This window comes from Molothrus ater, chromosome 1 (genome assembly GCF_012460135.2).
Source record: "Molothrus ater isolate BHLD 08-10-18 breed brown headed cowbird chromosome 1, BPBGC_Mater_1.1, whole genome shotgun sequence".
Lineage (NCBI taxonomy): Eukaryota > Metazoa > Chordata > Aves > Passeriformes > Icteridae > Molothrus > Molothrus ater.
Genome location: NC_050478.2, coordinates 113,647,452 through 113,673,706, shown reverse-complemented (window position 1 = coordinate 113,673,706; position 26,255 = coordinate 113,647,452). Strand labels below are relative to the sequence as shown.

The window sequence follows — 26,255 nt, the reverse complement described above, 5'->3', positions numbered from 1 at the left end:
AAACGTGGCAGCAGAACTGCTGATCAATCTCTCCATCTAAGAATAGCAGGTTTGGTTATTACCTTTAGGGACACTTGAATCCTCTCAGAAGGAGCAGAGTTGTCCTACAGTGTAAGGTAGCTTGTACACAATTCTAATAGAGAGAAAGAGGAGGCCACATTCCTTCTAAAGTGTGTGTGTGTGTGTGTGTGTGTGTGTGTGTGTGTTCTTTAAGGATCTGATCTTCTGTAAGCAAGACTAGAACATCCTGCTGCTCAGAAAACACAACTTCTGGATCCTTCTTGGAAGGCATTTTCTCATATATAATACATTTGCTCATATATTCTGTTATCTCATTCAGGAGAAAGTATGAGTTTTCAACTGTCTTGTACTGAATGGTTCTTTTTGATAGTCACTAAGCAGAAGGGAAATAGCTGCCCAGTGATCTTGGCTTTTGTGAACCCAAGGAAGGGCCTGGTTTTTATCAGTTCAGGATTCCACTTGTGATCACATATATTAATTTTAAATTGAAACTCACAACCCTTACCAGCCTGGACAGGACTTAATTCATCAACATGAAGTCTTCATTCTGTAAAATGTGGTTGTATTACCCTTCAAACACATGCCTCTGGAAAAGGATCTTGAAATATTAGTCATTCATAGAAACAAACCTGACAAGTTTTACTTCTTTTAAGCACAATTTTATACAGCTGTATATTAGCTTCTGTTTCACTAGATCATCACTACTCTTGAATTCTTTTAGCATTTCAAAGAGTTTGGGATTAATTTAGTTACAACCTTAGTATAAAAAATTTTTCATAATGTCATTGAAACAATACTCACACCTTTTATAGCAGAAGACACATGTTCTTAAAAACTGCTAACAGCAAAGTTGTTTTAAAATTACTTTACATTATGATATAATAGCCTTTCTCATCACTTTATCTTTTTTCTGATATCCTTTGTAATCCAAAACTGCTTAAGTACATGATGCTTGTGTGATGAATTTTAATCTAACTTTGTATGGTAGAGCCCTTCAGAATATTTTTTTTCTCCATTTGTACTGTGCTAATGACTTTGGAATTTAAAGGTCACTGTAAAGCACAATATGTTGGCTGAAGGAGCCCATGCAATTTTAATAGTGCTTAGCAGGCTGGTGAAAAGAGCAGTCTTTAACAGTGTGCATGTTCTGTGGGAGTTACTGCTTTATGATGTGCAGACATTGAAGGAAGAATGCCAGTGGACTGGAAAGTTGTTACAGCTTAATGATATCCTGCAGTTCAATAAATGCCAAGGCAAACCAACCGTGCTCATTTTCAACCTAGGATAAATTGATTCTGTGATAATTTCTTATATGATTAAATAATGTCTTATGTCAATATGATTATTTTCTCTTGCTACTCATGTAACAGCTTGTCTATGGAAACTTTTCCTTTTCAGTGCACTTTTCTTTTGCCCTGAGAAGTTTATGCACTATGAGCAGGTATATAGCAATGAAATGTAATTAAAAATTTGTGGTGTGTGTGGGTGGGTTTTTGTTTTCATCTTCCCCTCCCCCCACTCCTTGTCTTCATGCCATCAATTAAATCCAGCATTAACCAGCCTGAAAATAACAAGATATTCAAGGGAGTGGGTTGTTTGGGTTTTTAGGAGATATTCTCCGGATGTCTAGGGATCAGCATTCTGCTACTGGTGGTGGGTATAAGCTTAGGCCTAAAGCACAGCATTAAGATTTGGTAAGATAATTCAGGAAAGAATGCACATTGCAAATGTCAAAATATTGTTATGCAGAAGTAAAATGAAAATTGCCTAGAGAATGTTCATTGCTTAGAAGTTGTGGCACATGGAAAATAAACTTAGAAATTATTACTTTCTTTTTTTAATAATTTAGTGTTAACCATAAAACTGCCCAAACCAGTATAGTTTTCTCTGCCTTATAACTTCATTACATCTTTTTTTCTTCATTTCCTTGCAGAATAATAGAATATATAGTTTGATATGGACTATGATTGTTCAGTCTGTCTTCCAGCTTTTAATGAAGTATCTTTGCAGGAAAGAGAGATAATTTAAATTAAATCCTCCATTTTGTGAGGTGACATGCTTTGAAGTTTTTTATTTTGATTCGTGCATATGATCTTTCCAACAAGCTGAATTTGACCTAGGTAAACTTTATTTGTCAACTTAGAGGTTTAGAGCACTCCTGCCCACTCTGATTAAAACAAATACAGTATCATCTGTTTGACTGCAAGCTCCCCATGAGTGCTGCCTTTTGAAGATACCTAGTTTGTTTTGTTGAAGTTACTACTTACATTGTAATATTTTACATAAACTGAATGGTATTGGTAGTGCTTTGGGTGAGTTAAATAGAAATTCAGCTGAGGTAAGCAGCATTGATAGGGTAAGCAGTGGTCAACACTAACTGAACTGTGTCTTTAGTGGTGCATGGAAGGGTTTCCTCTTAACTTAGTCACCCACCACTGTGCTACAGCAGGCAAAAGCACTTTGCTTTGCTCTCTCTAGTTTTTTTGGATTACTTTTTTGTGCTGACATGTTGAATATTGTTTTGTTGGAAGAAGATAATGAAAACTGGTAATAGAATCATAAATGATTTGGGTTGGAAGGTACCTTAATCTAGTACCATCTCCACTGGCAGGAACGCTCTCCACTAGACCAGGTTGCCCATCCAGCCTGGCTTGAACCAGCCCATAGCATTGATAAATTACCATGCACCAGCTCTTCTGTGGTGCTATGTACTGAGAAAATCAAATCATTATGTGCTTCAAAATGCAGTAAGGGCACAACATGTCACCTGCCAAGTGCATTAAGGAAACAATTAAACTGATCTCTTAAATTCTGTTTTGTTCTTCCCTGTTTCATTTTTTTTAGAGAAAGTTCCCATTTTGTATTTTCCATAGTGCTGGAATTGGGCAAAGATTAGGTTTTGGAAAGGCTACAGTATACATCACTGAGCTCTGTCTGTCTGGTACCCCCTTTCTGGGGGTATTTTTTGTGTCTGTTTCCCATATATCTTTTTCTAACCTATACATGTCATTTGGGTCATTTAAATAAATACACAGGGAAAAATACAATTCAGTGGAAATCCACTATAACCTCCAGAGTTTAATGTAGTGGAATTGAAGTGAATCATGTGATTTAAAAAAGAGAAGACATTAGAGTAACAGATCTACAGATAGTTTATGTGGATTCAACTTTCTTTCTTCCTAGTATTTTATGTGATTACTGATTTTGAGATATGACCAGGAATTAAGTGTAATGCTTTGGGCATACTGTAAATGAACATGGTTTGTAACCGGATAGAGCTGGTGCTGTTGGACAGTCTGAAATGTTGCTGTATGTGAACACACGTTCCATCTTCCTGCTTTTATTAAGTAAATTGTGTATATATCTGTGATGGAAACTTTACAAGATCTGTCAGGAAATGGGAGAATTTCATATTTACAAACCCAAGCTGGTTGAAACTGTTGTCGTCTTGGGAACAAATAGTGAAGGGTTTTACAAACACCTACTGAGGGAAGAGAAAAATATGTGAGAATTCTTGTGCTTTATTTTGGAATTTGAATGCCCAGACTTGTCTTCCTCTGAAATAAATAATTTAATTTTAGGAACATCAACAAAGGGAACTTAATGCTTTCAGCAGATTCTAATACTAAAATAACAATTCTTCAGCAAAAGGTTTTCTTTTTATAAGCAGCATTATTTCAACCAGTAACTTTCATAAACTTGAGATTGCCATGCCAATTTCTATTAGTGCACCATGTATGCATTAAAGATACCAAAACAAGTGGAGTGTGCCTATGCCAGGTGTGATGGCAGTGCCTAGAGTAACACAGTATTGACAGTAATATTTTTACTTTGGTCACAGTGTGGATGGGGCAACTGGTTTCATTTTCAAGAAAATTCTAACACTCCACTTAAAAATCAGTTGTAGTTTCATCCTCAGTTGGTATTTGTACCTCAGACATAAGGTATAAATTTGTGTCTGAATTGTCTGCTGTGTTTGAAAAAATACTGCATTTTTTGAACAAGGTTTCTTCTTCAGTCTCTTCATTTCCTTTTTCAAAGTAATACTGAATTTAATCAGAAACTGTACTCAGTTGATTGTGTCAGAGCTTTGTGCGGATTTAAATTATTCAGTCTGTAGTAAAACTTGCCTGAGTTATTTTCAGGTAAATATCTGATTAATTCTAAATTCCCTGTGGATTTCTGTAGCCCAGAGTCCTGTTTGTTTTAAAATAAATACATTTAAGAAAAAAATTCTATGCTTCAATGGATTTTTCAGACAAGGACTGAAGCAAGTCCTTATAAATAGCAGAGTTCATAAACCGTGGGTAAGAGTCTCTGTGCATTAAGGTATAAATTTGAAGCTGTGCATCATCAAAGGTGTGTTGTGAGGGTTCCAGCATATTTCGGTTAATAACTTCTCTTACTCTGGAGTCCAGACTGACCTGTGTATTAAAATAGAAAGTCATGTAAATAATAGTGAATAATACAGGTGGGGTCTTATTTTTCTTTCATTGGTTGAAAAAGCCATCTTTTTTAAGCATTTCAGCTGGTGTCCTACAAGACTGTAAAAATTGCTAAATAAACTTCTGCAAAAAATGATTCTGTTAAAATTTGAGTGGAGTAATATCTTGAGTGTGGGTAATGTCCTCACTGAGGTACCTTATTGGAACAAGGCTATCTGCAATCCCATTATTACTGAGACCGGTGGGTTATTTCCAGACCAACTTCCTGCTCTGTAGTAGAGAGCATTTATAATTTTTTGTGACAGTTCATTTCCTGGAGAGTTGGTGCTGTTGTAAAGAGACTGAGCTTGGAGTAAGAGTATGACGCAAGGTGGACAATGTAACCTGGGAAGCTGTTTCTTAATCAAATTGTTAAAAAGCAGAGTGAGTTGATGTGAACCACAGGTAGGGCTATATAATGATTACAACATACAGTAATACAACATACAGTAATGTAATTTTTTTTTTTCTGCAGGTCCTATGTGTCTGTAGAGAGATATTAGTATTGCAGGAACAGACTGGGTAGATTTAAACAGCATTTCTATAAGTACATAAGTATAGTTGGCACCAAAAAAAAATTAAATTGCAATTTTGCAAGGATGTTGAAAGGGGTCAAATTCTAGCCTGCTTGGCAGAGTTATATTAAAACTGTACTGAGGTGCCTTTGAAACTTGACATATTTGCTAACAGCAAAATAGTTTTGAAAATTTTTGGGGAAGTAATTGTGTTTGTTCTATGCCATATTTTGTCAGCTGCTCTGTGAGAAATTTGTCTTTGAAAATGACACTTTATTTGTGGTTACTGTGCTTTTGGAGAAATGTATACACCCTCTTCCGAGTGCAACGAGAAAAGGAACTGATTTGTCCAACAAATAAAATTTGAGTTGGGCAAGGATAATGTGATCAGCCATATATCTGTGCCTCAAACTAAAAATTCCGCATCAGCATGCCAGGCTTAGCATAAGAAGAGCTTCCTTACAACCAGTGAAAGTAGCTTTGACCATCTCACTTCAATGGTGGGTGCCTTCTTCCCCTAAATATCTACTTGATGGCAGTGGAATGTGGAGGGCGGGGGGAAATTCTCCCTAAGCATTGCTGTAGCTTTAAACACATGTTAGAACTAACTGTGCAAAGAAACATCAAAGAATGTATTAAGGAAAGCAATATACCTCCTTTGGAGAGAGGATAGAAATATAATCTTCATAAATTAGTCTTGCTTTTTCTTCAATGACGCTTTTGTTGGATTCTTGTTTTAGTTCCTCACAGGCCATCCAGAAAAGCATGTTTTCCTCGCTGAATTCTGTTCGCAGAAATTCACGAAAAGCATTTCTGCCAGCTGGAGTAAGCATCAACTTATCAAATGATTGAGCCCAGGCATTTACTTCTTCAAGAGTGGGAGCAGGGCTTAAGGAGGAAGAAGAGCAAAAGGAGAGAAACGAATGATTGTTACTCAAGCTGTTTGCAGCTGGCAGGAGGCATCTGCCATCACAATGGAACAAAATTGTGAGGTTCATGGGGTTCTGATTCCTCATTGCAGCCACCCAAGTGCAAACTCGTGTAAACACATTTATAAGATGTTTTTTGAAAGTGTGCTCATCAAAAGCTCTGATGCAGGTGATTGCCTCTGCTTTGATGCAGAAATTGCAGTTTAGTGCTCAGAGTAATTGCAACAAAGAAGTACCCGTGTAACAGCTAGACATTTTTTCTATCCCTAATATTCCTTGTTAAATTATGGTTAAAAATTGAATGAAAATACATATAAAGAAGCAATGATTCAAACCTTTTGAAAGGTACCCACCTGTATGTTACCATTTTGCAGGTGCTTTTACCTGTTTGAGCATTTCTGAAGAAACTGTTGCCTGACTTTTGGGAGGATTTAAGCTCCGGTTTATTATTTTTGTTAGGCTGAGCACTGTTGGTTAAGCTCATTGCATACTTGCTGGGTGGGAACAGGGTGTATTTTTAAATTATTTAAAAATTATATATATTATATAAAAATTATATATATTATATTATAAAAATTATTATTTTAAAATTATTTAGGAAAAAGGGTAAAATTTCAGTTTACAATGCTGGTTTTAATTTGTCATGGGAGTGGGGATGTGCTTACATGCTGCATATAAATGAAGTAAAATATTATAGATCAGACCTTTGGTTCATTAGGAGGTAAAAAAACAGGTGACTTGCAGATTGGGTGTAAATGACAAGTAGATAATAGTTATTTTCACATTTCAGGTAAACTATTGCAATTACTTAGTATGGCTTGTTGGGTTTGTTTCACTTTAGCTTGACAGAACACTTAATAAAGACCATACCTTTCCTCACAGTTTGGAATACCCTCTGCTTGGAGTTCATGAGATGTTCTCCTTGCTCTCTCTTCTTCTTGATTTCTAACAGTAAGACTGAAAAATAGCAAACAAAGTTTCAGTCAACTTTAATGACTGAACATACACTAGACACTTTTCCTTCTCTACTAAAAGAAAAAATTCTAAAAGGACAGAAGCTAATGATAGGCACATTACCCACAGTTACATTCTGACCTTATTTTTACAATTGTATAAAACTTGAGTGTAGCTGAAAGCTGTTTAGTATTCTATAATACAGATTTTCTACTGAAGGAGCATAGTTCCATAAAATATCTCAAGTTGAAGGGACTCATAAGGATTGTCGGGTCCAATTTTATATATATATATATATATGCACACACAAGTGTGTATGGGATGCATACCCTTTGTCACATACCAAATATATTCTCTGTTTGTTTTCGTACTGTGTATACTCAGTGCAATGCTTTTACTTAGGCTGGGCCTGATGCACTGATTTTATGTGAGTTAGGTTTCAAGGTAGGTGGGTTTGGATTTGTTTGCATTTTTTTTCTCCTCAGTTGTGATGAGGGCCAATACTCTGGTTTGGAATGGTGATACCATGAAAGGAAAGCCAAGAGTTCAGAAGCAGGACACAGGATTTAAGTGAGCTAAAGACTTCTCTATGTGGTTTTGGAAGGGTAAGCGCTTTCAGAGTTCAGATGTAGATACAGCCAGATTGTGTGGTGATTGATTGCATCTTAGCACATTGCTAATACATGTGTCAAAATGGGAGATCTGGAGCACGAAAAGCAGATCTATCATTGCTGAATATCATTTGAGTATGTCTGAATGGAAACACTTGTTTGTAGCATTACAAAAACAAAGTTTGCTGTAGTCACTAGTGATCGCTGACAGTTTTTGTTGTCCTGTAGCTGTGAACTCCTGCTTCTTTCATCAAATGTTAGTTAAGATAGCTCTAGTTATTAAAAATTTCTTTTGTAGTTGTAGATGATTAATTTTCCTTTGAAACTGGATTTGAAAATGGAATTTTTTTTTTGGGAGTGGGGACTACATTCAGTTCATCCAGGCTATGGTAGCTTAGTGAGAAATGCATATGCATACACACATGCTATCATATAATCTGTAAAGCTGCTTAAAATATGTCAAGAAGAATAGGTCCCAGTGTTTTTTATATTTTATATTGCCTGTTATTTATATGAAATGGGTCCTCCAGCTGAAACAAGGCAACACAGTTGCTATAACTTCTAGGGAAATACCAAACTTAATTTCTTCATTTGTATCTTACCTTTCTTTCATGCTAATGTTCTAAGTTTTGCTGCCTTATCTCTAAGAATCTCATTTATCTCTAGGAAGATTTTTGGTTAAACCAGTGGATTTTTCTGCCTGTTTTGCAGTCTAAACTCTTGGCCAACTCTTATTTGCAGCCTTATGTTTACTGGGCATCTCCTTCTCTGTCTTTGTCTACCATTAGTCCATAATTGCAGACACCTACTTTTCTCTTTACCACAGCAGTCCATGTGTTGAAGATATAGGAAAGCTTTTGTATTGCTGAGATGGAGAGCAGATAGTGCAAACCCTTTTTTCAGCAATATCTGAACCATATGTTCAAACCAATCAACTATGTCAACTTACCTTTAAAGAAAAAAAAAAGAGAAAAATGTAAGTAGCAATGCTAGTTCTTTTTTCTGTTAGGTTATATGGGTCTCAAGCCTTTACTACCTTTTTACCAGTGGTTCTGGCATTTTTTGAATATGTAAAGTGATATGTATTCTCACACACAGACAGGAAGTGATACTCTTGTCAGAACTATTTTTGGATTGAGGGGAACCAACAGATCCAATAGAAAGGAATACAGTCTTATGGGATAATGCACAGAAAAGGAAAAAGACCAACGAAATAACAAAAGCCTCCCTAAGAGAACATGCCATGCTTCAGAAAATTACTTACAGGCAGGCTCTTTCCCTAGAAATGTACAAGTAAACAATAAAGAGAGTAGTGCAATACTGTATCCTCTTGGGATCTGGAAGAGTAATAGGCTGGAGGTTTGGGTTTGACTGTAGGAATGAACACAGGCTTTAAGCATCCAGCTGAGAGACTCATTTCAGTTCATTCTAAATCTACTATTAAGAATATGCTGAATATTGGATGTTCAGCAGCTCAGCAGCATGACTCATGGAGATTGTTATTTTTATTCCTATTCATAATCTTTCTGTTCCAAGAGCTTAGGCTATTTTGAGGAAATGGTCTATGAATGGGGAACATAAATAGCTTAATTACGGTTTGTTTTGCATTTCTTGCTACTAGAAAACAATTGTTTCAAAAAAAAAATCAGAAATTATTTTAAAGCTGAAACAAGCTACTCTGTTTCTGAGCCTGTATTGGTTTCCCAGATGATTCTGAAATGCTAATAGGAATTTTAAGCATCATGAAATCTGGGTACTTTCACAAACCCTATGGAGTAAATTGCTTTCTTTGAATGGTTTGAATAGTGAGATACACAGAAAATGAATATCCTGAAAAATATCAGGTAGAATCACCAAACAAAAGTACTTTATCAACAATTTAAAAGGTAAAATGGAAATTTTATATACTATGATGTAGTATATAAATGTGTCTTATTTTTTCCTTTAATTGAAAATCATTTTTGTGTAGTGCAGCTCTGGACTGAGCCACTTGCAATTGCACTGGACAGCTGTTGAAATGGCATTGGAATTTGTGTGGGATGATTTAACATACATGCAATAGGTCACAAACTAGTCCTGTGTCCTGTACAGGCAGAGTGTTAATGTCTCTCTAAATTCTACCTTGGTTCACCTTTAAGCACCTGCTGAAAAGCTTGGTAGGATCAGAGCCAGAGTTCTTGGCATCTGACAAAAAACCCCAAACCTCCAAGCAGTCTTTTGTCCTTGCAAAATATTCACTATTTGCATTAGGGAGGGCAGAATGTTGTGTGTCTTGGCTTCTGATGAGCTGAGTACCAATAGCAAGGAAATTATCAGTCTGCTCTTCTATGCCTTCTAATGGTGTTCTCCAAAGAGAACAAGATGCTATGTGGAAAACAATATTAGTGGAATAGATTCCTAGCCCAGGCTGTAAGGTTATTTGTGACCATCACCTCAGTGCCAGGTTTGCTTGCTCTGAAGTGTTTATGTGGTAGACAGTGAATCTCTAAGAAGGATTTACTTGCTGTCAGAATTTTGGCTAAACTCTATGGCTGTTTAAGACTTTTTGTTTACTTGAATGCAAGTTCTACTCTTACCCATGAAGTAACATTTTGCCCTAACCAGATACAGGGCTTTTGAGTATGGGAAGATTTACTTCAATTTAGAATGAAATCACTTGGATCTGGAGGGGCTGGTAAGAAAGTGAACACATTGTTAATTTAGGAATCAAGTGATTCCTCCTCTTTTGCTTTGATTGATAAATTCTCTTCCTTAACAGGAGTGGGACTTTTGTAGTGGGGGTTTTTCTGAATTTTTTTCTGCTTAGCTTCTCAACTTCAGCAAATACCCACAGTGTTTAAAGTTTCTGGTCCCAATGATTATCTTCATATGAGTTGCAGGTGCCATGAGTTTGCAATACTAATTAATGACAACAGATCCAGTTACCTTCAGGGGAAAAGAAGTGTGCTGGGCACCTGCTTATTCATTTTCTGACCTAAAAAGTCTTCCACCTTCTCCTAACTCCTTGTCAAGGCCCAAATCTAAAAATAAAGCTCTGACATATTCTGGCATTGCTTTCAGTTTTTAGTGGGAGCCTTGGTGAAGCTCAGTGCTGAGGTTAGCACAAAACAGACATTACATAACATTGACAAAAAGAGAAATAGAGATACTGTACAGATATTTCTTTTAAAATCTGTTATTTCAATGGCAGGAGAAAGAAGTGCTGTGCTCTACCACTAGACACAACCCTCTACACTGGAGTAGAGGGTTGTGTCTAGTGGTAGAGCACAGCAATTTCTTTGTGTCCCAGATCTGCAGAATTATACAATTTGTTTTCTTTGGCTTATGTTGTCCTGTGCAGGAGCTATGTGTCCCTTCCCTCCTATTCTGTTCCTTAGAGGCTTAAATGAGAGGGGTTACCATGAGCAGCTGCAGCAGCAGCACCAGCAAAAGCAGCAGGCATTGGAGCCTCGATTTCCTGTGCTGAGCTGAGCCTGTGCAGCACCTGGGCTCTCCGGGGTCGCAGCCATCTGCCGTTTGCGAATCTCCGTCCTCTCCGATCCCATGGGCTGCAAGCAACAAAGGAAGGTGCAAGTAAGAAACATCTCTCTCTGTTTTCCTTTTTTGTTTGCTTTAAAAGTCTTACCCAGAAATGCTGAAGGCCACAGCCTCAGGGGAACTGAAAAGCTAAATCACTGATTTTCCCCCATGGAAGTTCTAAGGTGTTGAATCCTTTGGAAGATTCACTCATTTAAGTGCTGTGATGGAAGGCAAAGGGCTGATGAATTCTTCACGTGCCTGGGAATGCAATGAGAGGGGAGTGTGATTCAGAGAACAAAAGGTACGAGTGAGGGATCTTGGAGAGCCAGAGCTCTTGGCACAGAGGTGTATCAGCCTAGGAGCTGAAAAGGGTTTCCTGAGGTTTTGACTTCAAGGCCATCCTAAGGATAGTGGTACAGAATAGAAGTAGTTAGGGCCTCTCTTTCTTTTTTCTTTCTTTCACCCGATTAGCCAACTCACAGGCTTCACGATGCTTGAGTGAGAACCTGAGCTCTCCTGAAAATCTGGCCTTGGTGAATATTGAGGATGTCTCAAACCTGCTGGTTCCCTTTGTAGCAAAGGGGCAAGGACCTTTGCTACAAAGGCTCTTTTCTCCATTGAAATGCTCATTTCTCCATTGAAAGTCTGACTGCCACAGTTTTTAAAAACTTTTGTCTCTGTGCTTCTGTGAAGGTGAGGAGGAAACACAAAACTAGATGTTAATAATTACATGGTTTTCACTGAGCCCCCCAACTGAAGACGGCATGAAACAGTTTTTGGTGGATGTACTGGTTGGTTTTTTGCACAGTTGTAGGAAGCCTTCTTGGAGACTGCACTTTGCAGAGTGTGCAGAGTGTGCAGATAAGTGTTGTTGATGAAATGAGAAGTCCCCTTGAGGTCCCTATTCATTTCTGACCTATCTCTGAGCTTCACATTTGCTCTACAGCACTTAATAGTGCTCTCCCTGTTATGCTGAAAGTTGTGCCATATGTAGGTGACAGATGTCTTTGAGAGATGAAATGCTAGCTTGTACAAAGATTAGTATGGCTTTCTTAATCTTATTTGTATTTGATTTTTTGGATACATAGCTAGTCATCCTCCTGTGTCACGAGATCCCTTTGTGTGTAGGTTTGTTTCAGGTTGCTAAACCTTCTTTTGAGGCCATGACAATTGTAGGGGAATTAAGATTAGCTGCGCTACCACTTTTGAGGTCTTTTTTTTAATCTATAATATCAGACTTAAATCTAATGAGATAAATACTCGGGGGTTAGAAGTTGCTTTCCTTTCTAAAATGTTCATCCAGGTTTAGGAAATGCTGCTGTTTTAACTTGAGGGGGAATGTATGGATGGTGTCATGGACCCGACAGAAGTGTCAGGAGAAGAAAGAATGTTATTTTAGCAGAGTGCAGCATTACATTTTGCTACACTTTGGCTACTGTGGTTTTTTCAATGTTGAATTTATTTCTGTCTTGTAGAGCTTAATAGTTTTTGTATTTGTGAGAACCACCCACTCTCCCAAGAGACAAATGCACGACACGGTAGCAGGAGATGCACTTGTGTAGCAGGAGGAATAAAATACAAGAACAACAATATAGATAGAAACTACAACCCATTTTAAAACTCTGAAGGCCCAGTCTGACAAGCAATGCCTAAATGACCAAAAATAGAAAGTCAGAAAAAATAACATAGCTTCCAACTGCCCCTCCCCAACCTTTCTTGTTTCGAAATGTGAAAGGATCACTGAAATGTAGAATGTATTTGTAGATTCAGATTTCTTCCTGTCAGCTGCAGATTCACATGAATGGAATGAATAAGTATTAATTTCCTTCTGGATACCTGTACTTTTTTAAATGGAGCATTTTCACATTTCAATTAGAGAGTGATAGCATATAAAACATTTTTGGAAGGATCATATATCTAACAATATGTCAGGCTGCTTTGGACAGTAAACTATCATTATTGATTAGAAAAATGTAACTTGGATTCAAACATGTGCTGTTTATATAGCCTAATACACCCACTCTTACTTCTGAGATAATTTATGTTCACACATTCATATCTCTAATTCATATTAATAATGAGTTGGCCTGGGCTAAATACAATCCAGGGCCCCTGTAACAGGATGGCAAGGTAGAGAGCTGAGCAGTGGTGCAGGTTATTACAGAGTTGTAGAAACTCCTCTGGTGCACTTAGCATTAAGTCCCATAGGACAAAACCGTGTCGGGCTGGTCAGGTACACAGAACAAGCAATAAGTGATCCATCTCAGCACTGTTTACCTAACTTCAGAAGAGCTTTATTTTATGTACGTAGGATCTTTCTGATGCTTCTAATATATCCAGAATTTCACTGTAGGACATGGAAACTTTCCATCACACTTTGCTGCTTCTTGCTGTAACCACCAGAGCTGTGTAATGAGCCTTGCCAGGCAGTTGCTGGTTTGAGTTTTGCTGTGCGCAAGAATGGGCAGTAGATTTATCAATTAATCCAGTGAATGTTATTTGTAGGAATTAACAAAATTCCTTGCTCCTCTAGAGCACAGCCTACATTAGCAACAATTTAAGCAATTGCTTTATTGATTTTTGGATCTGTGGGAGTTGAGGTGGTTATTATTTTGCCTTCAGTAGACTTCAGGCTCCTTTGGGGCAAAAAAGAGAGGATATTTTTAGACCTCATAGTGAAAAGGTCTTCTATTCATGTAATTTTACAGTTGTTACTTTGGGACATCAGATTTCCAGACCACTCTGAAGGTGCTGTGGGAATGAAAAAATTGTATGAGAACCCTCTGTACTGGGTGTTCTCTGCACTTTGAGACTGGAGTCTGCCTTCTCTGTCCCCACCATCTGGAGCAGCAATGTGCCTTGTTTGAAAATGGGTTAGAGAAGAAAACACAGAGGATTAGAAAACTGGAGATGGACTGCTAACCTGTACACATTTCCTGAGGAATCCAAAAATGCTTTTAGGCTACTGATGGAATGATGTAAGACACCTTTAACCAAAGGACTTCAACCCCTACCATCTCATGCTCTTTTTATACTCAGAGTGGGTATGGTTTCAGCCAATTGCTGAGTATAACACAAATAGTTAGTAATTTTGCTAATATTGAGTCACTGTGAGGAATCAAATCCTTGAATGGGACAGTCAGTGTCAGTGTCTAGATGGCAAGAGGGGATTCTGTTGCACAGGTCCTCATAGTGGTGGTGTTGGCTGGGTCACATGAGACTCTGGGACCTGCATTACTGCTCAGATCCTACACTTAGCTGTCTCATGTGCCTTGGGACCACTCCAGCACATGCATAATCCATCCCTAGTGATTGTCTGGAGCTACAAAACATCTTTTACCTCCCTAAACTGTGTACATGAGTCTATCCTGCATGATCATTTTTGCATCTGCAGGAAGTTTCTTCTGACTATGGACAGGTAGTCACTAGTCACTTACAAGTCTCCTCTGACTACCTGCAGTCTGTGCAGAATTGGGTTGATTTTGTAGCTTTGGAGTTTCTGGATATCCTTCTCCCTGGATATTAATCAGCACACTGGAACATAAAGAAACTTTTCCAGGCAGTGGGTCCTGCCTGGAGTAATCCACAGAACCATCCAAATTCTGCATGAACAGTGCCAATTACTCAAATACTTAAATGAAAACAGGGAGTAGGTGTTGAGGTGATCAGCTTGTCTCCAGTTGGTTCATTGTTTCAAGTCAGTCTAAAGTAGCATCTCTGCAGATCCCTAGGTGCAGAGTTTCTGGATCTCCCAAGGAAAGAGATGTCCTTCTCTATATAATGATAACAAAAAATTCAGTCCATTATAACATTGTCCCTAAAGAGCAATGAAACAAAAATAGAGGAAAATTAATGGCACATGTTCTTGCTTCTTATCCTGCTAGGTAGCATCTATGAATCATATAAAAATGTATGTGCTCATATTATTGAATGCTAATAAGTAATTTAAAAAAAAGTCCAAGGATCTAGGCAAGCTGCAGAGATGCTACTTTTGACAACAGTGACAAAACCACTGTATGCCTCAAGAGTAATGCTAAGGTGGTGAGATAAGAATGTCTGTCATAACTTTTGCGTAATTCCAAAGCATACCTATCTGACATTCAGATTATGAAGCATTTCTCCATGTAACCTTATAAACATGAAGGAGTGTAAAGGTCAGGAGTGAAAATTATTTCCCTGGTTAAAAACACCTCAGGTGATATTTGGCTTAGTTGTAACATTTATAGTATTTGCTAATTTCTCAGCAGAAGGGTGGGCTACCAAGAAAATAGCATTCCCAGAGGATGAATATTTAAAATCTAAGCCACAAATGTCAATTTAAAAACCAAAACAAAACCTCAACCAAATTTTAAAAAAGCCCCAAACCCAGGAATACAGAGAATATTGTAGACAAAACTTTATACTTTTATCCCCACTTTATGCTAAAACATAATGACATTTTTTCAGCTCAGAGTGCAAAGATTCTATTACTTAAACTTAATTACTGAGACCTAATGTTTCCTCTTTGTATGCATTACCATGAGGCAGGTGTGCAAGCCTTTAGCTTGTTCTTGGGGCTGATTTGCATGGCCACAGTGTGAAGCTTCCCCAGTAACTCCACAGCCTGGGAAGCCCTGTGCTGGATCACTAGCTGACAGGCACTTGGAGTGAGGGCACAGATGTAGTCCAGTTACTTTTCAGAATATTTCAGGCCTGATCCAAACTCCACTAAAGCAATGAAAGCCACCTCTTGGTGTCAGCAAGCTTTGGGTGAGGTTATGTAGCTCTCACAGTTGCTACTTTGAATTTGGATCCTCCCAGTGATGATAACCAGTGAGTTGGAAGAGATTCTGTTCTTATCTACTAATGTCATAAGAGGCTTGCAACTGGGGTCAAACTCCAAATAAATCTCTAAATCTATTTTTTAACAATTCAGATATATTTGGGGCTGCAACAAACTCCCACTGAAGCCTGTGGCAGTTCACTGTCAGCTGAAATATGAACAGGAAACTTGATGCTCATGCTTCTTCCTTTTCATTGACAAATGTGACAAGCAGGCTTTCTGCATTAAGCAGTGTGCTATTTTAGTCAGAAAAGAATTCTAATGTATGTTAATGAACTCGCCCACACATATGCACATGCTTTAGGCATAGTTGTCAGCTTGCCCACTTAGTAGGTTAAGAGCAAGAGCTCCTGGAAGTTACCTTGTATTATTGGAGATTTGGCATATTGCAGTGGGGTGGCTGAAATGGATGAGAGTTTGTGACTGCAAGACAGAGGTTAGCAGAAAAGAGAGTGGCAACGCATGGAATAAACCTCTTTTTATTACACAACTGTTGTGCCCAAGCCTGTTAAAGGCTTCAGTGGATAAAGCTGCAAGTAAAAGTGTTATCCTGTAACTAACAGCTCTGGGACACTTTCATGTCAAATGTCCAGAAACTGAGTACCTTTGCTTGTTTTACTTAATTTATTTTTCCAGAGGAGCAGCAGCTCAGAGGAGCCAAGTTCATCTATCCAGCTTAAAGCATTGCTTTCCATTTCAAAAGGAATGGCTGAAAGGGTATCACACCCACACAGCAAGAGTAAATGGTGCCTTGATCACGTCACCTGTCACAGGTATTTTTCTACCAATGCCTTAGATGTCTTCTGCTCCTCTTTCTTTGGTATTCAGTTCTGCCCAATTGGCCACCACGGAGGCCACTCTCTGTAAAACCTTCCTGCACTAAAGTCTTTCTCTGAGTAAAATCTGACTTTTCTGTTAGAAACCAAGTTACTTGGGGCTTCAATGGGATTTTTGTGGGGGCTTTTTTTGTTTTTCAGACAGATGCCTATATCTCCTCTGGATAAAGAATTTCTTTAGTTTGGATTTTATCACAAGAGACTTCATGGAAAATGTTACTCTAACATGTATTTAGCAGGGTCACTGTCACTATTTCTCCTGTAATAAGGGAAAGACATTAAAGAATTCTTTACCAGTTCCATAGAAAAAGCAACAATAGCAATCTGTAGTTTCTGTCCAGCTGATTAAGTGGATGCTATGACAGTGGGGTAGTATGAATGTAAGTATGGATATAACTTCATCCCATGCTGAGTCCTTCACAAACTAGGTCACTGCAAACTGCAATTAAGTTAAATCAGTGTCAGGATCTTCTAGTCTGCACAGCACAAGCTGTCAGCATCCCTTGCCTTGTCTTCTGTGGCAGCTGGGGTCAGCCTCAGTGGATGTATGTCAGTCACACTGACTGATCAGTTCTCTTAGAAGAGAAACCAGCAAAAAACCCCACAGACTTCTCCAGTGCTGGGATTTTTACCACTGCTTCAACCCTGCTTTTGCTGGCTCTGATGTCAGAGAAAGCACCTGCTTCTAGTTATTTTTATGCAGCTTGTTTTAAGAAACAATAACATTTTAAAAAATCACTCCTCCTAATATTTTACAAACCTCTCTACTATGCAGTGAAGCTGGTCTCTGCAGCAGTTTACTCTGCTCACTCCCATTATCTCCTCCTGAGCGCTTGGTTGCATTGTGCTTAATTATGAATGGCCTCCAAAAAGCCCGTTTTACTGTACTATGAAGTGACTCATATCACACAGAAGCTCTGACAACTCGCACCGGGTACTGGAGGCACATGGCGCTGTGTTAGTCAGTGACTCATTTCACATTGTACTCGGTGCTGAGATCTGACTCACATCGAACTGTGTGAGAAGCTGACTGACATTGTGCTGGTCTGAAAGCTGGTTTGAATCGGGATGACTCACCCTGGAGTGCATTAAGCGGTGATTCACACACTGTTTCCTATTGATTCCGATTGTCGCGATTCACTTCGGATTGTACTACGCTGGCATCTGGCTGCTCTGCAGCGCAGGCACTGTGATAGCAACCCTCTGCCAGGGGAGCCCGGCTGTAGTGCCAGCCTGCAGCGTCAGCCAGGAGGAGCAGTACCAAAGTCAATTCAATGCTAAAGGAAGATCAGTATTTGGCTTAGCACACATTCACTTTGACCATGACGCTTCCTGGGTTTCTTTGTTTCACCTGGCTTTGACAAGTTTTGAAAACAGCAAGTGAGGAGTAATTAACCTCTGGCTAAGAGTCCTCTTACTTCTGAATGCCAGGAGATCTCCAGAATACTTCAAGACTTGCTGTCTCCTTTGTCAGTTTTCTTAGTGGCAAGGAGATGGGATGAATTTCTGTAAGTGACCGAGTACTGATAGTTGCTTAAATGCTTCAACTTCATCAACATTTGACCTGAGCTCCAAGAGACACAGACACCCTACAGCCTGAAAACTCCTCCCCAGTACTTTAAGCTCAGTCCTCAGACATCACTAGTCAGTCTGTTCTAAGCAAGGGGTAGAGAGTGTATAACACCTTAGGTGATGCTTCCATGATTAAGTATTTGAGGCCCAGAGTAAAGATATCAAAGTAAGTATTGATGAGAGGAGTAGATAAAAAAAATAAAGAGGAAATAAAGTAATTGTTCTCTCACCTTTGAGCATTTTATAAAACACAGTGCTAGTTTTACACTCAGTTGGCTCTGAGTTTAGAGAGACACTCCTAATTTTAACATGACGTTCCTAATTTCAGGAACCACCACTAGGAATCTCCTACCGGATAATGATTCCGGTGTTCTGTTTAGTCAAACTGGTGTTTATTGCTTCTGGTCCTGTAATAGAGCAGTGATGTAGCTACCTCCACAGCCCACAGCTCTGCAGAGCACTGGATTCGATGCTGACATTCTGTTTGTGCAACAGAGGTACAGGGAGACTCCTTGCCATTACATCCTAGCGACAAGCATCATATGAAAAGTTTTCATTTTACATTTTTCAGCAGCAAAAATGAAATAATGGAACGGTTGCATAAAGTAAATTACACCGCTATTAAATTACTGTGGGTTCTTACTGGAGTCTACAAGGATAATCTTATTTCACTTTCTGTATTTGTGTCCGATTTTCATTACCTGCTTTTTCTTACTCACTGACATTACCTAATGACAGAGCTCGGGAAGGGCTCTTTCTCTTGATGGGGCAGGCTGGCACTGGAAGTGTCTCTACGGAAACACTCGCCTGTTGCTGCTTCTCTCTCTAACTTGGCACGGGAGCCCCGGGCTCCGAGAGCAGACGCTCTCCGAGCGGGATCCCCTTCACGGTGGGGCGGGGGCTGCACGGATGCTGCTTCATTTTCGTGAGACGTGGCAGAAGGGCCCTGAGCGGGGGCCGAGCCGAGGTGGTACCTGCGCTGGGGCCAGGGAGGTGGCGCGGCCCGGGGTGCGATCCCGCCCGGGGAGGGATCCTGACCCCGCTCCCGGGGCCCAGGTCAGACGGGTGTTACCCGAGCTCTGCGCTGGGAGCTCCTGGGGAGGGACGTGGCGGTGAGAGCCCGAGCGCTGGGGGCTCCCGGCTTGCAGCTCCCGACCCTCCGGGAGACCGGGGGAAGCGCCTTTTGCGCCGAGTCCCTGCCGTTCCTCCCGGGGAGGGCGGCCACAGGCCGCTGTCCCGCCCCGGCCGCGGGGGCCACCGTCCCGTCGCGTCCCGTCCCGTCCTGTCCGATCCCGTCCCGTCCTGTCCGATCCCGTCCCGTCCCGCTGCACCCGGGGCGGCTCCAGCTGCGGCACGGGGGTCGCGGCTGCCGGCGGCGAGCCCGCTCCTGCCCGGAGCTCGGGATGGATGCCGTGCCCGGCTGCCGCCGAGCGGCACCGAGCGCTACTCACGGTGTCGGCAGCGGGGCCCGGCCGGGCGTCCTCCCACGCTTCCCCTCCGGTCCCGGCGGGCTGGGCGACCGGGAGCGGCGGCTCGCCGGACCCACGCATGCGCCCGGCCCCGCGGGCTCGGCTCGGTGCGGCCGCGGGTGGGTTCGCTCGCCGTGGCTGGAGCCGCAGGGAGCGAGGCCGGCAGCCCGCGCTCCCCGCCCCGGCTCGGCACGGCACGGCCCGACGGCGTGGGCTGCCGCCGGGTCGCCCCTGGCGCGGCGAACACCGGGGGCTGCTCCGGCTCAGGGCCGGTTTGCAGCGGAATTAAACACAGCAGCGCCCGCACGGCGGCGGCGGGCTGGGGAGGGCGCGGGGGAAGCCATGGGACGGGCGCCGCAGGGGGAAACGCCGTAGAGAACGGCGTGAGAGCGTGTGAGTGGGGAGTGTGTGTGTGCGCGTTTGTGTGTGTGTGTGCGTGTGTGTGCGCGGATGGGAGGGAGTGGGAAGGGCTTGGAGAGGCGGCGGTGCCGCCGTGGGGCTCGGTGCCGGCGCTTCTGTGCTCACAGATGCCTTAGAGGAGAGCCGGGCTTGTCAACCCGGCGCTGGAACATGCTCGCATTTTAAGTAACTGCGTGTTAAGATACACGTCTTCCCTCCCCTAGCCGCCTCCCGCTTTCCAGCGGCGCAGGGCTCGCCGCCGCCGGGCTCTCTCCGCGGGGCAGGTGTGACACGGCTGCGGCAGCGCGGCTCCGGGCAAGGCGTGTGCCGGGCGCCGCCGGGCTGGGCGCTCAGCCCGTCCTCGGAGGCGCCCGTAGGGACATCGCCACGTTTAGGGGATTCTCTCACCGATAATGATCCGCCGCCTCCACCCCCCGGGCAGCCGTCTGCCGGGACAAAGGTTAACGGGACGACTGCGGCTTGCTAGTACCTCCGCCGCTCCCGGGCAGACCGACACTGTCTTCCCGTGAAACCAAGACTGATCCAGTGCGTGAACGCTCTGCGCGTTCCCGGTCCCCGGAGCTGGGCACCCGGCTGCCGTCGGGGCTGTTCCCTTCCCGCCCGCGCACCGGGTGCGGAGCAGGGCGGCCGCAGGAGCCGCCTCGCCGGAGCCAGCGGACCCGGGGGCGCTGGGGGTGGCAGATGGGACCAGCGGGCTCCGCTGTGGCGCCCGGGGCTTTGCCGCGGGAGCTCGCCCGGCGCCCCCGAGACTCCCACGCCGCTGCCGGCTGAGGGCACGTGGGCGGACAGCGGCTTCCCTGGTGTGGGGAGCAGGAGGAGGAGGAGGAGGAGGAGGAGGAGGAAGGGGTGGACGCGGCCCCAGGAGCGGTACTCACGGCGCCGGGAGGCTCGGGGGCAGCGCGGGGCTGCGGCGGCGCGGCTCCGTGGCACGCCGGGCATCTCCGGCGCTCCGGGGGGAGGCGGCTGGGCGGCGGCGGCGGCGGCGGGGCCGGGGCGGGGGCCGGCGGCGGCTCAGCCCAGCGGCCCCGCAGCAGGGCGGCGAGCGGGCAGCGGGCGGGAGCCCCGCTCCCGGCCAGCAGCGCCGCCAAGCCCGCGGGACACAAGCGGGGCTCCGGGGCGTCTCGACGGGGTGCCGAGACGAAGCGCGGGCAAGGCCGGCGGGCAGGGAGCTGCGGCCGCAGGAAGGGGCTGGAGAGCAGAGCTGACAGCGAGGCGAGGGCCCTGGCAGGCCTCGGAGTCTGCGGCGAGCGGGGGAGGTGTGGGAGCGGAGGGACGGGGCGGGAAGAGAGAGAGAGAGAAAGAGAGAAACACAAAATGAGCATCACCGAGGGGGCAGACGGGGGCCCGGCACAGCCAGCAGAGCCCCGCAGTGCTAAGATGAGGGTTGGAGTGCTGGCAGCCGTGAGCCCACACCCTGCTGCCCTCGCATCCCCCCTTGCCTCCACGTACATTCAGTCTTTTTAGCTTTCCTCAGCCGGTCCTTCAGGCGAGGGCCGGCGGACAGCTCTCGTACCCAGCCAGCGCCCACTGGGGTTCGGGGCTGGCCACAGGGCCGGAGGAGCAAGGGAACGAATGTGGCCACAACCTCCACCCAAAGAGCAGCTCCCAAAAAATCCCCATCCGAAAAGCCAACCGCAGACGACGGACGGAGCTGCGGCGGCGGCGGGGAGCGGAACAGAGCCATTGCCGCCCGGACCTGTCCAGGGTCCTGAGCCTGCCCCGCGCCTCCCGCGGAGCTCGGCGGGCCCGCCCCGACCTGCGAGCGTCAGGGCAGCGTGACCCTGCCCTTCCTTGCTGAATGCCATTGCCCTGCAGGGAAGGAGCCGCCTGGATGGAGCATGGGCCCTGAGCAGGAACGGACAAAAATCACTGCTCTGCTTCCCTTTTCTCTAGCAATGATTTCTACCTGTTTTTGTTTGGGGTTTCATGATTTCATCGAGGTTTAGACCATCCCAAAATGTTGTCCCTGTTTCTGGCCTACAACCAGACGTCAAAGAGACAGAGAGGAACTGAAAGCTACATGGTGTGAAGAAAGCTCTTCCCACTGTGATGGTGCTGCCCTTGAAGGCCAAAGGCACCGCCAGAGCAATGGGAGAACATGACTGTGGTGCCATTGATGCCAGGGAAGGTGCTCCTTAGAGCTGAAACCAGCGGGGAAAGCTGCCATTCCTACACAGAAGGAGAGCTTGCTGTTGCTTAGCAGCAGAGAGTTCCCCTAGGTCTGTTTGGAGAGGTGAACTACGGCAGAAACTGGACGATGTTCCCAGGAGAGCAGAAAAAATAGAAAGGTTGATTCTCACCCCACAACTCTACTCAGTATTCCTCCTCCCCAGTGGCAAGGAGCCCTTCTGTGAATCCCTGCCCTTTTGGTTGTGGCAGAAAGCGTAGAACTGATGTTGAACAGATTTCTGTGCCAAACTACAATTGCCAAGGCCCAGACAGGACCTATGGAGATATTATAGGTTTGACAGGTAGGGTTAAATGACACTGCCTCACTCCTTGGTAGAGGAAAGGAAAAAAAGTCTCAGTAAATGTACTGAGGTGGTTGTTTATGTGACTTAAGACCAAGCTCAAAACACCTGCTAACACCATTGGCCTTTGAATTCAGCTCCTGGTCACTCTGTCAGGACAGGCAGTCATTTCTCAGACTGGTGAGTAAATGTGACTCTCCTAAGACCTCTTTAGACTACAGTCCCAAGTGGCATCCTAAATCTTAGCAGGAATGCTTGATCAAGTTCAGGCTTAAAGTGCTGGCAGAATGTAACCCCTTTGGAAGGTATGTTCTTACTCTGCCATCCTTTCCTTTTCTCTCAGGAGAGTCATGACCTATTGTTTGAAATATGATCTTTAAGTTCCCTTCAAACTCAAACCATTCTATGCTTCTAGCTAATATCTTATTAAAGAAGGCTATTTTTTTTTCAAAATTCATGATGCATAGTGATGGTGGGTAGTCCTGTATAAAAATACGATATTTGTGCTCGCTAACATAAATGGTGTTAGATAAAGAAAGCCACCTAAGCTAACTATGTGGTTGGAGTTTGTAGGCAACTCTGTCTCGCTGAGTAGGCAGGTGCCTCTGCATCACTGCATGTGTACACAACCACATCCTGAAACAGCTGAATGGTGTGGAGGCATAAAGTCCTCACAAAATTGTTAATGTAGACATCTTCTCCTCCTTTCCCCGTGAGTGATGGATGCAGGCTGATGTCCAGCTGCATGAGACAGAGCTGTACAAACAAGGGCTTGCACTTTGGTGAAACAGAGCTTAGAGAGCTGAGAGACCCAGACTGGAACCCTTTCTGTCCCTAAAGGAATGTGAACATGCATTTCTCATGCATGAAAGAAAATTCCCCCAGTCATCAGAGCAGCTTGCTCTGCATGGGTCTCTGTGACCTTACTCTTGGTCCCCTCTACTTCTCTACTTTGCTCAGGTTAATTCAACTTCACTGGGATAGAGGGAAAGCAAAATGTCAATCTAGCAAGGCCCAGGAGTACTTGACCTTGCACTTATTTCTGTTTCAAAAAATAAGTTAGGGAAAATTGAGACCTTACATGTGAGCTGTGCATTTAATATAATTATCCCATATAATGGCACTTTTTTCTGTAACATACATGGTAAATAATAGATCAGGAGATCTGGTTTCAATATTGGTATGATCTACCAGTATATCAGGCATTACAAAACCCACCTCCACCCTTTACTTGGCTTTCCTGAATATTTCACATTAGACTCATAAGGTCTTGATAAATTTTAGGAGGAAATTCTACCCAGCATGCAGTAGTTTTTTTTACATTCTAAATCAGAAAGAGATAGCTTTATATGAGGGTACCTTTGCTATTTAATATTGCCCCTTTGGATGTTTCTTAGACTCCACCCTCCCTCTTTCTGCAAACTTGTCCAGTTTACATGTTTTCCTAATTTTGCCTTTGTGGAAATGAAGAAATCTGTTATTGTTCTATTTTATTTTATTTTTTAATGAAAACTTAACAACTTTTTAAGTTGTTCTTGCTGTTCAGGAGAGGTGATAAGAAAGATAATACAGAACATGTATCTGTATTTTAATAACATTGTATTCCAACAGTCATGCAGTCACATGTCAATGGGTGACATAATGAACATTTCAGCTTTTTTTGGGCCTGTTTTCCTTCACGGTGTGAGGGCTAATTGCTGTCTCATACCTGAACTTCTGCTCCCTGCCCAAGGAGAGGTCATACACATTTCTATGGCAGCTTTTGTGTTCTAGTCTATTTCAGTGTTTCCTGCTCCCTTAAATTGTTAAAAGGAGAGTTTCTAGACCATTGAATGGAGCTGATTCATAGGGAATTAGGGAACAATTCAAACAGAGAGTAAGAAGCCATTTTTTACCTTTTTCATTGACATTAAAGTGCACTTGTAACAAATAATTTTGAAGACTGATAGGCTTTTCTGGGAAAGGAGATATTTTCAGAAGCAGAATGAGTTTCAGGGACTTCAGCTGAACTTCAATTTTCTTTATGTATCAGCAGTATTCTAGTATTTGCTTTCTCTTACCCCTTAATAAAAATTAAAAATGTAAAAAGAAAATATAAAATAAAAGATGCATTTAAATAACCATATTTTGAAGTGAACATAATGTTCACTTAATACCAGTGACTATTATGGGAAGCAGCTTTGCTGAACATTTAAATATTTGTTTTTTTTCAAATCAGTTTCTTACAGGCAAAGCCACTTTTCTTTATGGATCTATCAGTAGTTGGTTTCAAGTGGGAAATATAGGTTCAAAGTTGATGGAAGAATAAACTGGCATCTTCAAACATGTAAGACCAACCATAGAGTAGTATGGTTCCACAGAGCATTAACTAAATTGTCCTACATGCAGGGATGCCTGCTAGTATTTAATTTTTCATCAGCATTGATAGTGGTGTGCTAATTAATCAGTAGAAGTTATTTTTTGTAAGCCAAAGTGTGAAAGTCCCACTGTCATGTCATTCATGCAGTCACAGGGTGTCTCTTAGCCTTTTTCTGGAGGACTAGGTTTCTCAAGATCTGATGCTAAAACCTGTGATTGCATTACATTAGGGCTTGAAACATTATCAGAATGGTTAGATGTGATTTAAATCTCAGTGCAGTCAGAATTTCTTGCAGTTGGTGGCTCTGCTTAGTGCTTTGATAATTATTTCATCACTGTAAGGTCATTTTCTAGGGTGGTGTATTTTCTCAGGGTTGTCCAGTCCCATATGTATGTTCTGACAAAACCCTTAGCTTCAGTATTTAAATCAGTCAGTGTCTGCTCCAAAGCTGCAGGAAGCCTCTGCCATCTCTGCTCACAACTCTGTTTCTTTCTACTCCTACATATCACATCTTTGTTACTTCTAAGGCAGAGGAAACTTAAAGAGAAATAACATTTGAGATGGAATCCAATATTAGAGCTAAGGATATGTTCTCCAGTAATACTGAATTGGCACTGAATGCTGGGTTTCAGAGTGTCAGAATCAGCTCAGTGATGGTTCTACTCCTCATTCTGGCCCAGCCCAGCTGATGGGTGGGTGTGGGCTCAGTGGGGTTTGTGAGCCCTTGGACAGCCCTTGGCCTGCTCTGTGGCCCAACTCATGCTTAAAATCCTTGGTGATGCAGAGTTTCTGGCAGATTTACAGACTACACAGGAATGTGGTGGCTTGGGCAGAGAAGGCCTAATTAGAAACTGCAACGTGATACACACAAAAATGAAATCTTTGCTGAAGGGCAAGTGCATTAAGAAATGCTGTCATTCATTTAATTTGTCATGTTTGGCAAATTGAATCTTCCCAATATTCTCTGATCCTCTCACTTGATGTATGACATTAAATAATTAAAAGTAAAATGCCAACCAAAATGCATACATTTTGTTTTAAACTATGAGGCTAGCATACATCTCTAATTCTATCCTCTATTTTTCCCCATAAACCTTTGAATTATTTGGAATAATTGAAAACCCTTACAGCTTTGATTTATAAAGAAAAATCCCTTCCATCACGACCATGCTCTGTTATTGTACATGCCAGTGACACGATACACCCTGTGGTAAGTCTCTGGTCAAAATGTTGATCAGAAAAAGATTTGCTTCTGCATACAAAAATTGTGAGT

At 42.7% G+C, this 26,255-nt stretch overlaps 1 protein-coding gene across 3 annotated transcripts; it reads right to left on the bottom strand.

The window, feature by feature from the left end:
- Positions 1–3,068: 3,068 nt before the first annotated feature.
- On the bottom strand, positions 3,069–21,114 carry RGS20 (regulator of G protein signaling 20). 3 transcript variants are annotated; one of them, XM_036401487.2, is made up of 5 exons: positions 21,028–21,114; positions 10,914–11,062; positions 6,820–6,906; positions 5,674–5,908; positions 3,069–4,445 (listed from the first exon to the last, which is right to left on the bottom strand). In XM_036401487.2, exons 2-5 carry the CDS (start codon positions 11,057–11,059, stop codon positions 4,257–4,259), a joined length of 657 nt encoding a protein of 218 aa, XP_036257380.1. In that variant the 5' UTR covers positions 11,060–11,062; positions 21,028–21,114; the 3' UTR covers positions 3,069–4,256. The 3 variants fall into 3 exon arrangements, with proteins under 3 accessions (XP_036257380.1, XP_036257388.1, XP_036257373.1); XM_036401495.2 differs by lacking the exon at positions 21,028–21,114 and adding an exon at positions 20,540–20,705; XM_036401480.2 differs by lacking the exon at positions 21,028–21,114 and adding an exon at positions 19,715–20,307.
- Between the last annotated feature and the right edge of the window lie 5,141 nt (positions 21,115–26,255).

Excerpts from the sequence above, each read along its gene's own strand:
- RGS20 (XM_036401480.2), bottom strand. The coding sequence starts at position 19,813 with ATGCGTGGGTCCGGCGAGCCGCCGCTCCCGGTCGCCCAGCCCGCCGGG. Across the intron at positions 6,907-10,913 it reads TGCTGCTGCAGCTGCTCATG|TCTTACTGTTAGAAATCAAG; the intron begins GTAACCCCTCTC and ends GCTATTTTTCAG. Across the intron at positions 4,446-5,673 it reads CTATCCTCTCTCCAAAGGAG|GTCAGTCTGGACTCCAGAGT; the intron begins GTATATTGCTTT and ends TTTAATACACAG.